Below are 9,555 nucleotides of genomic sequence, written 5' to 3' on the forward strand. Positions count from 1 at the left end.
GAGAGGGGACCCTGTGGGGGTGGGATGGTAGCAGGAGGCCAGGGGGCGCGGTAAGGAAGGTGCCCATACGTTAGCGGTGCCTGAAAATCGGACCTGGGGCCTATCGCCCTTATTCCCCGCCCTCGGTTCCCCCGCTCCTTTACCACTTCAGGCGGAGCCAGGTGCTCAGGCCTCCCCGTGCGAGCCGCCATCTTCAAATAGCGTCATCAACACGCGACACCCGAGCATAATCACGGCGCGCCGAACATGTGATCGCCCGTCGCCATCTTGGTAAAGTAATGATGTGGAGGAGTCCCTGTGCTGGACTGGTGTGGACAAATCACACAACACCAGGTTATAGTTTAACAGGTTTATTTGAAAGTAGAAGCTTTTGGAGTGCTGCTCCTTCGTCAGGTAGCTAGCTAGCGAAGGAGTAGCAGTCCGAAAGCTTGAAGTGTAAAATAAACCTGGTGTTCGTGAATCTTAATTTGGTGAAGTAAATGAGACTTGGGACACATGGTACTGGCACTGTGTAAATAACTCATCTGTTAAATAAATTTAACTGTGACCAATAGTGTACTGCAAGGATTGGTGCTGGGTCCACTGCTTTTTAGATTAGATTAGATTACATTACATTACAGTGTGGAAACAGGCCCTTCGGCCCAACAAGTCCACACCGACCCGCCGAAGCGCAACCCACCCATACCCCTATATTTACCCATTACCTAACTCTACGGGCAATTTAACATGGTCAATTCACCTGACCTGCACATCTTTGGACTGTGGGAGGAAACCGGAGCACCCGGAGGAAACCCACGCAGACACGGGGAGAATGTGTAAACTCCACACAGTCAGTCGCCTGAGGTGGGAATTGAACCCGGGTCTCAGGCGCTGTGAGGCAGCAGTGCTAACCACTGTACCACCGTGCCACCCATTCATATAAATGATGTGAATATGAACAATAGGAGGTATGATTAGTAAGTTTGCAGATGACACCAAATTTGGAGGTGTAGTGCACAGTGAAGAAGATTACCTTAAAATACGATGGGATATTGATCAGATGGGCCAATGGGCTGAGGAATGGCAGATGAAGTTTAACTTAAATAAATGTGAGTTGCTGCATCTTAGAAAGGCAAATCACGCCAGGACGTATACACTTAATGGGAAGCTGCTAGGCAGAGTTGCTGCACAAAGATATCCTGGAGTGCAGGTTCATAGTTCCTTGAAAGCAGGCCCACAAATAGACAGGATAGTGAAGAAGGCATTTGGTATGCTTTCCTTTATGGGTCAGTGCATTGAGTATAGGAGTTGGGGGAGTCATATTGTGGCTGTATAGGACATTGGTTCGACCACTATTGGAATACTGTATTCAATTCTGGTCTCCCTGCTATAGGAAGGACATTGTGAAACTTGAAAGGATTCAGAAGAGATTGACAAGGATATTGCCAACATCAGCATGTTTGAGCTATAGGCAAAAGCTGAATATTAACAGAGTCAGAGATGTACAGCAAGGATACAGGCCCTTCGGTCCAACTCGTCCATGCCAACCAGCTGTCCTAAAATTAATCTCGTTCTCATTTGCCAGAACTTGGCCAATATCCTTCTAAACCCTTCCCATTCATGCACCCTTCAGATGCCTTTTAAAATGTTGTAATTGTACCATTGAATAGACTGGGGCTATTTTCCCTGGAGGTTCGGAGGTTGAGGGGTGACCTTCTAGAGCTTTATACAATTATGAGAGGCATGGATAGGGTAGATAGACAAGGTCTTTTCCCCAGCATTGGGGAATCTAAAACTAGAGGGCATAGGTTTAAGTTGAGAGGGGAAAGATTTAAAAGGGACCTAAAGGATTACGTTTTTACACAGAAGGTGATACGTGTATGGAATGAGCTGGCAGACGAAATGGTGGAGGCTGATACAGTTACAACATTTAAAATGCATCTGGATGGTATATGAGTAAGAAGGGTTTAGAGAGATATGGGCCAAATGCTGGCAAATGGGACTAGATCAGTTTAGGCTATCTGGTCAGCATGGACGGGTTGGACCGAAGGGCCTGTTTCTGTGCTATATATCTCTATCACTTGTCATAAGTTACTAGATGATGCTTCTCATTGGAACAGAGAAGCAGGAGTGGACCATTCAGCCCATCAAGCCTGAACCATGGAGATCATTCACTCCCCACACTATCCCTTGATACTTTGACGTCATTGGAACTTAGAAACCTGTCAATCTCCAAATATACTCCATGAGAGAACTGATGCAGTCTTCTGGGATAGAGAACTTTGGAGACTCACAGCTATCTACATAAAAAAAGTCACATCTCATTCAAAAATGGCTTTCCCTGGTGAAATAGTTTCCCTGCATCTAACCTGTCTATCACTAAAAATTTTGTAGGGTTTGGTGAGGTGATCTTTCATTCTTTGAAACTCTGATGATGTTCTGTCCAGTTTTCCAAACCTCTCTTCATTGGATGGTCTTGACATCCTGGAAACAAGTCTCATGAACCTTTGTTTCACACCCTTTATGGCAATAATATCCTTCATAATGTAAGGTGATGAAAACTGCACACAGTACTCCAAGTATAGTCAAACCAAAATTTTAAACAACTGATGCAAGATTTCATTACCCCTGTACCTAAATCTTCTTGCAATAAGGACGAGCAAACTGTTAGCCTTCCTAATTGCTTCTGCATCCTCATGTATGCCTTCAATGACTTATTAATGAAGACACCCAAGTCCATTTCCACTTTCCGATTAAGAAACACTCATCTCCGTGATCAAACATCCGTCTGCTTTTAAAAACTGTCTTGTTTTAAGATCCCTATGACTGAAACTTTACTGCTGCATCAACTGTTTCAATTGGTTGGTGGTCGCTTTCATTCCTGTAACCAAGTGGTTTTTCTTAATTGTTTGAAAACCTCATCTGGGTTATGGTTGCTCTTCCTTTGCCTGGGGTTGTTATCATGTGGATGAAAATTCTTGGCAGTTTCTTCATATATCTCCCAGCTTCAATTAGTTCAATCTGTCAAACAGCCTTCCCCACCCCAGTCTCCAATATTTTTATCTTTAATAAAGCTAAATGTACAACTAAAATGAAAGATCATTTTTATGATTTTTCTGCAGGTTATGTATAGCCGTACAGAGAAAGTGAATCTTGATTTATGAAGACTACGTAAAAATTCTGATGGATGGGAATACAGCTCTCAATTCTTCAGGAGGGATATGTGGTAAATGTGTGGCCAAGTGTAAGAATTGTTGCCAGGAGGTCTGAGGCTATTCATCAGTGAGATGGAGAGGAAAATTGGACAAAATACTTTGATTAAACTGATTACATGATAGTCCGGCAAGTAAGCCAGGTGCTCCATGTTTATCAGGCATTTCTGATCAAAAAACTGATAATAATGAAATTGATATGAAGTACTTCAGCACTTAATGTACAAAGTGAGCAATTGCCAGCCCCATTTCATGATAGTATTTTCAAGTCTAAGTCAGAATCTTCAAGTCCCATTAATTCAGTTCAGTGCTGAGGTTTTGTTGCATTGTTGGCAGCATTGCTTTAGAGATGAGATGTTAAAACAAGAGCTGTCTCTTTAAGTGGATATAAAATATAACATATAAATTTAAGAAAGGTAGGAGAATTCTCTCCCAGTATCATGACCAACATGATTCCACTGTCAACAATATGAAAAACAAATTATCAGATGACCTCATTTCTTGTGGGATCTTGCGATGCAAAATTGGAAGTGGATGGCATGCTTCAGTAGTAACCCTTTGGAATTAAAGTGCTTTTGGAACAACATGACTCGGTATGGTGGCTCAGTGGTTAGCACTGGTACCTCACAGTGCCAGGGACCCGGTTTCAATTCCAGCCTTGGGCAACTGTCTGCATGGAGGTTGCACATTCTCCCTGTGTCCGTGTGGGTTTCCTCTGAGAGCTCCCGTCTCCTCCCACAATCCAAAGATGTGCAGTTTAGGTGGATTGGCCATGCTAAATTGCCCATAGTGTCCAGGGATGCGGAGGTTAGGTGCATTAGTCAGGAGTAAATGTCGAATAATAGGGGGAATGGGTCTGTTAGGTTACTCTTTGGAGGGTGTGGACCTAGAGTCATAGAGATGTGCAGCACAGAAACAGACCCTTCAGTCCAACTTGTTCACGCTGATCAGATATCCTAACCTAATCTAGTCCCATTTGACAGTATTTGGCCCATATCCCTCTCAACCTTTCCTATTCATATACCCATCCAGATGCCTTTTATACGTTATAGTTGTACCAGCCTCTACCATTTCCTCTGGCAACTCATTCCATACACACACCACCCTCTGTGTGAAAAAGTTGCCCTTAGGTCCCTTTTATATCTTTCTCCTCTCACCCTAAACCTATGCCCTCTAGTTTTGGACACCCCATCCAGGGAAAAGACCTTGTCTATTTATAGACAATAGGTGCAGGAGTAGGCCATTCTGCCCTTCAAGCCTGCACCACCATTCAGTATGATCATGGCTGATCATCCTTAATCAGTATCCTGTTCCTGCCTTATCTCCATAACCCTTGATTCCACTATCCTTGAGAGCTCTATCCAACTCTTTCTTAAATGAATGCAGAGTCTGGGCCTCCACTGCCCTCTGGGGCAGAGCATTCCACACAGCCACCACTCTCTGGGTGAAGAAGTTTCTCCTCATCTCTGTCCTAAATGGTCTACCCCGTATTTTTAAGCTGTGTCCTCTGTTTCGGCACTCACCCCGCAGCGGAAACATGTTGCCTGCCGCCAGAGTGTCCAATCCTTTGATCATCTTATATGTCTCAACCAGATCCCCTCTCAGTCTCCTTTCTGTTCTTGCCACCAAAGTGGATAACCATACATTTATCCACATTAAACTGCATCTGCCATGCATCTGATCACTCACCTAACCTGTCCAGGTCACCCTGTAATCTCCTAACATCCTCCTCACATTTCACCCTGCCACCCAGCTTAGTATCATCAGAAAATTTGCTAATGTTATTACTAATATCATCTTCTATATCATTAACATATATTGTAAAAAGCTGTGGTCCCAGCACTGATCCCTGCGGTACCCCACTGGTCACTGCCTGCCATTCTGAAATGGAACCGTTTATCACTACTCTTTGTTTCCTGTCAGCCAACCAACTTTCAATCCAAGTTAGTACTTTTCCCCAAATACCATGCGCTCTAATTTTGCTCACTAACCTCCTTTGTGGGACTTTATGAAAAGCTTTCTGAAAGTCCAGGTACACTACATCTACTGGATCTCCCTCTTCCATCTAGAGAGTTACATCCTCAAAAAATTACAGAAGATTAGTCAAGCATGATTTCCCCTTCATAAATCCATGCTGACTCTGACCTATCCTGTAAATACTATCCAGATGTGTCGTAATTTCATCCTTTACAAGAGACTCCACCATCTTTCCCACCACTGAGGTCAGACTAACTGGTCTATAATTTCCTGCTTTCCGTCTCCCACCTTTCTTAAAAAGTGGTACAACACTAGCCACCCTCCAATCCGCAGGAACTGATCCCGAATCTATCGAACTCTGGAAAATAATCACCAAAGCATCCACAATTTCTCAAGCCACCTCCTTCAGTACCCTGGGATGTAGACCATCAGGCCCCAGGGACTTATCAACCTTCAGACCTAACAGTCTCTCCAACACCAATTCCTGGCAAATATAAATTCACTTCAGTTCAGGTCCTTCAGCCACTGTTACCTCAGGGAGATTGCTTGTGCCATCCCCAGTGAACACAGATCTGAAGTACCAATTCAATTCTTCTGCCATTTCTTTGTTCCCTGTAATATATTCCCCTGTTTATCCTATCCATGCCACTCATGATTTTATAAGCCTTAATAATGTCACCCCTCAGCCTCTGATGCTCCAGGGAAGACAGCCCCAGCCTATTCAGCCTCCCGCTGTAGCTCAAATCCTCCAACACTGGCAACATTCTTGTAAATCTTTTCTGAGCCCTTTCAAGTTTCACAATATCCTTCCAATCGGTAGGAGACGAGAATTGCACACAGTATTCCAAAAGTGGCCTAACTAATGTCCTGTACAGCCACTACATGACCTCCCAACTCCTGAACTCAATATTCTGACTCCAAATGGCCGGCTTCAACATTGTAGGGATTCTATGATGATGACTCAGTGATCAAACAGTACTTTAATAAAAATCTAACTTCAGCACATAGAAAATTGATAGACTCTTGAACTGTGTCTGTACCAATCAAAAAACTTGAAATGATTAGTGCAAGAGAAATCAGAGGACTTGGGAAAATAACCAAAGTTGTTCCTTTATTTAAGAGGGGCAATAGGTATAACTTGGAAAATTGTAGGCTGGTGACCCTTTCATTAGTGGTAGGTAAATTATTGGAGCAGATATTTAGGGATAAAATTTCTTCACATTTTGAAAATATGGACTTAACAACAATATGCAGTTTAACTTTATGCAGGGAAGGTTCTGTCTCATAAACCTGATTGAGTCTTTTGAGGAAATGACAAAGGTGATTGATGAGGGCAGGGTAGTAGATTTGTTAGGGCCTCACGGCAGGCTGATATCAGATGAAATCTGCAGTAGTATTAGGAGTGGTTGAGCTGGTAAAATGGTACAGAAGTGGCTTAGTTGTATACGACAGACAGTAGTAGGGGAAGGGTGGTTTTCTGACTGGAGATCTGTGGGCAGTGGTGTTCCATGGGGATCACTGCTGGGACCCTTATTGTTTGTAATAAAGATGAATGATTTTTGAGGAGAATGTAGATGGACTGATTAGTAAGATGGCAGATGAAACAAAGATTGGGGCAGTTGTGAATATTGGGGCAGATTGCCAGAGGATACATTAGGATCTAGAAAGGCTGGAGACTTGAGCAGAGAAATGACAGGTGTAGTTTAATCCAGACAAATGTGAGGTTATGCATTTTGGAAGATCCAGTGCAGGATGGAAGTATACAGTAAATGGAAGAACCCTTAGTAGCACCAACATACAGAGGGATTGAGGTGTACAGATCCACAGTTCCCTGAAAGTGGCAACACAAAAGAATGAGGTGTTTAGAATGTGGCATGCTTGCCTTCATCAGTTGGGGCAGAGAGCATAAACATTGACAAGTCATGTTGCAGCTGTTTTGAACTTTCGTTCTGCCACATTTGGAATATTGTGAACATTTCTGATTGCCACATTACCAGAAGGATATGAAGGCTTTGGAGAGGATACACACACAGTTTACTAGGACGTTGTCTGGTTTGGAGGTTAGTGGCTTTGAAGAAACACTGGACAAACATGGTTCATTTTCAAACTAGTGTCAAAGAATGAGGGGTGACCTGATAGAAGTTTACAAAGTTATGAGAGGCACGAATACTCAGAGTATTTTTCCCAGTATACAAATGTCAATTACTAGGGTTTCAGGTAAGAGGGGTAAGTTTAAAGGAGATGTGAGAGGCAGGTTTTATTACACAGGGTGGTAAGTGCCTCGAATCAAGTTGCCAAAGGAGGTGGTGGAGGCTCATACAGTAGCAACATTTAAGAGGCAGCTTGACAATTATATGAAGAGGCAGGAAATAGTGGGATATGGAACATGTAGACGTGAAATGTTTTTAGTTTTGAATAGCATGATGTGTCAATAGTTTTGGTGGGCCAAAGGGCCTGTTCTTGTGCTGTACTGTTCTTTGTTTATTTTGAGATTAAAAGAGATTTTTGGCTTGAATTGAAGAATAAAGCCTCAAAGGAGGAAAAGATTTAATAGTTGCTTTGGCTCCTTGAGCATGTTCCATCAGTTGTTAAAATCCTCACTGACCTATGACCTAACTCCATATAAAATATAATCGTGATGTGGTGAAGAATGAGGAAAGAAACGTGTGCATGTTACTAATTATTTTGAAATTGTTGGAAACCCTCAGTAGATCAGACAGCACAAGTGTTGAACAAAAGAAACCCGAGTGGCGAAATGAATCCTTCAAGAGATTGGTACAAAAATTGAGTTAAAGAATACATTTTGATTTGCACAAAGACACAATTTTGAAAAAGATTGCTAAAAGAGTGCTGTGGGATTGGTTAATGCTATAGGGTGAGCCTGCTTTTTGTATTAATATTAATGTAGTAAAAGATGTTGAAAAAAACACCTGCAGACTTCTGACCAAACACAGCACATCCAAAGATGAAGTTTCAGGTGGATACACTTGGATTGGATAGGCTGGGGTTGTTTGTCTTGGCGTAGAGGAAACTAAGGGGAACATGGGACCTGAAGGGGAAAAGATTCAAGAACAGCTTCTTCCCCGCTGTTTATAGATTTCTGAATAGATCTCTCAAATTTTAAATTTAAATGTTGATCTTGCTCTCTGTGCACCTTCTCTGAAGTTATAACATTATATTCTTGATTATGTTATATTACCCTAATGCACCTCGGGTGACTGTGTGGAGTTTGAGAGTCCAAAGATGGGCAGCTTAGGTGAATAGGCTATGCTAAATTGCCCATAGTGTTCAGGGATGTGTAGACTAAGTGCATGAGTCGGGGCAAATGTAGAGTAGTTGGGGAATGGGTCTGGGTGGGATGCTCTTTGAAGGGGTGGTGTGGACTCGTTGGGCCAAGTGGCCTGTTTCCACTCTGTAGGGATTCTTCTATAAAACGTATGAAGAGAGTAGACAGGAGGTAGCTTTTCCCATTGGTGCAGGAATCAATAACCAGAGAGGATAGAATTAAGGGGAGCGACAGAAGGTTTAGAGATGTGAGGAAACATTTTTTTCACCCAGAGGCTGGTGAGAATCTGGAACTTGTTGCCCGTGAGGTTGACAGAGACAGAAACCCTTTTACCATCTAATATGTATTTAGATGTGAACTTGTGATGTGAACCCATACAAGTGGGTCTAATGCTGGAAAATGAGATTGGAATTGTTGGTTTTGAACAGCTGGTACTGGATGGGCTGAAGAGCCTTTTTTCTGTGCTGCAGACCTCAAGCAGAGGTGAAAAAGTTGGAGATGTGACAAATTTGAAAGCATTCAAAAATTTCTGTAGGTATTGGCTCATAATGAGCCTTAAAGCTACAAGGTTATGGTGTGAGTGGGGGGGGGGCTGTGTGTCATGATAGAGTGCGCCATGGTCGAGCGCATGCGCGCACCCTCCCATCCGGAGGGCGGGGGGAATTGGCGTGTGTCTCTCTCCGTCATCACGGTCGGCGACCCCTCGCGTCATGATGTCACGCCGGCGGCCGCACCCACACCTTTTCGGGAAGGGGAGGGGTGAGGGAGGGGAGCGTCATGGCGTCAATCCCGATGCGTGCCGGCTGACGTCAGGACGCGGAGGCCGCGCCGCGCGCATGCGCCGGGCTCCCCTCATCCCACTCTGGGACCGGGACTGTTTCGGGTCGGATCTGCTCGGCGGCCGCTTTGTTCTCCCTGCCCGGGGAGGGGGCGGGCGGTCGAGCCGGCGGCTGGCGGTCTGCTCCGTGTGGGTCGCTGTCCCCTTGCTCCTCCGGTGCCGCTGGGTCCGGGCTGCGGCCTTTCTAGGTCCCACTTGGCCCTCCCTTCCTCTTTCCCTACCCCCCCCCCCGTTCCCCCTTCCCCTCCCCCTGACCCCACTCC

The 9,555-nt window shown here is 44.2% G+C and overlaps 2 protein-coding genes across 2 annotated transcripts in view; one reads left to right on the forward strand and one right to left on the reverse strand.

The window, feature by feature from the left end:
* Positions 1-209, reverse strand: part of bud23 (BUD23 rRNA methyltransferase and ribosome maturation factor) — a 24,264-nt gene extending 24,055 nt beyond the window's left edge. The window contains exon 1 of the mRNA XM_043696508.1: positions 144-209. Coding sequence (XP_043552443.1) covers positions 144-191 — 48 coding nt within the window. The 5' untranslated portion in view covers positions 192-209. The remainder of the gene's footprint in view (positions 1-143) is intronic.
* An 8,955-nt stretch (positions 210-9,164) lies between these two features.
* Positions 9,165-9,555, forward strand: part of memo1 (mediator of cell motility 1) — a 50,930-nt gene continuing 50,539 nt past the window's right edge. The window contains exon 1 of the mRNA XM_043696859.1: positions 9,165-9,421. Within this exon, the coding sequence (XP_043552794.1) occupies positions 9,165-9,421 (257 nt within the window). The remainder of the gene's footprint in view (positions 9,422-9,555) is intronic.

Source organism: Chiloscyllium plagiosum, chromosome 9, assembly GCF_004010195.1.
Source record: "Chiloscyllium plagiosum isolate BGI_BamShark_2017 chromosome 9, ASM401019v2, whole genome shotgun sequence".
In the NCBI taxonomy this organism is placed as follows: domain Eukaryota; kingdom Metazoa; phylum Chordata; class Chondrichthyes; order Orectolobiformes; family Hemiscylliidae; genus Chiloscyllium; species Chiloscyllium plagiosum.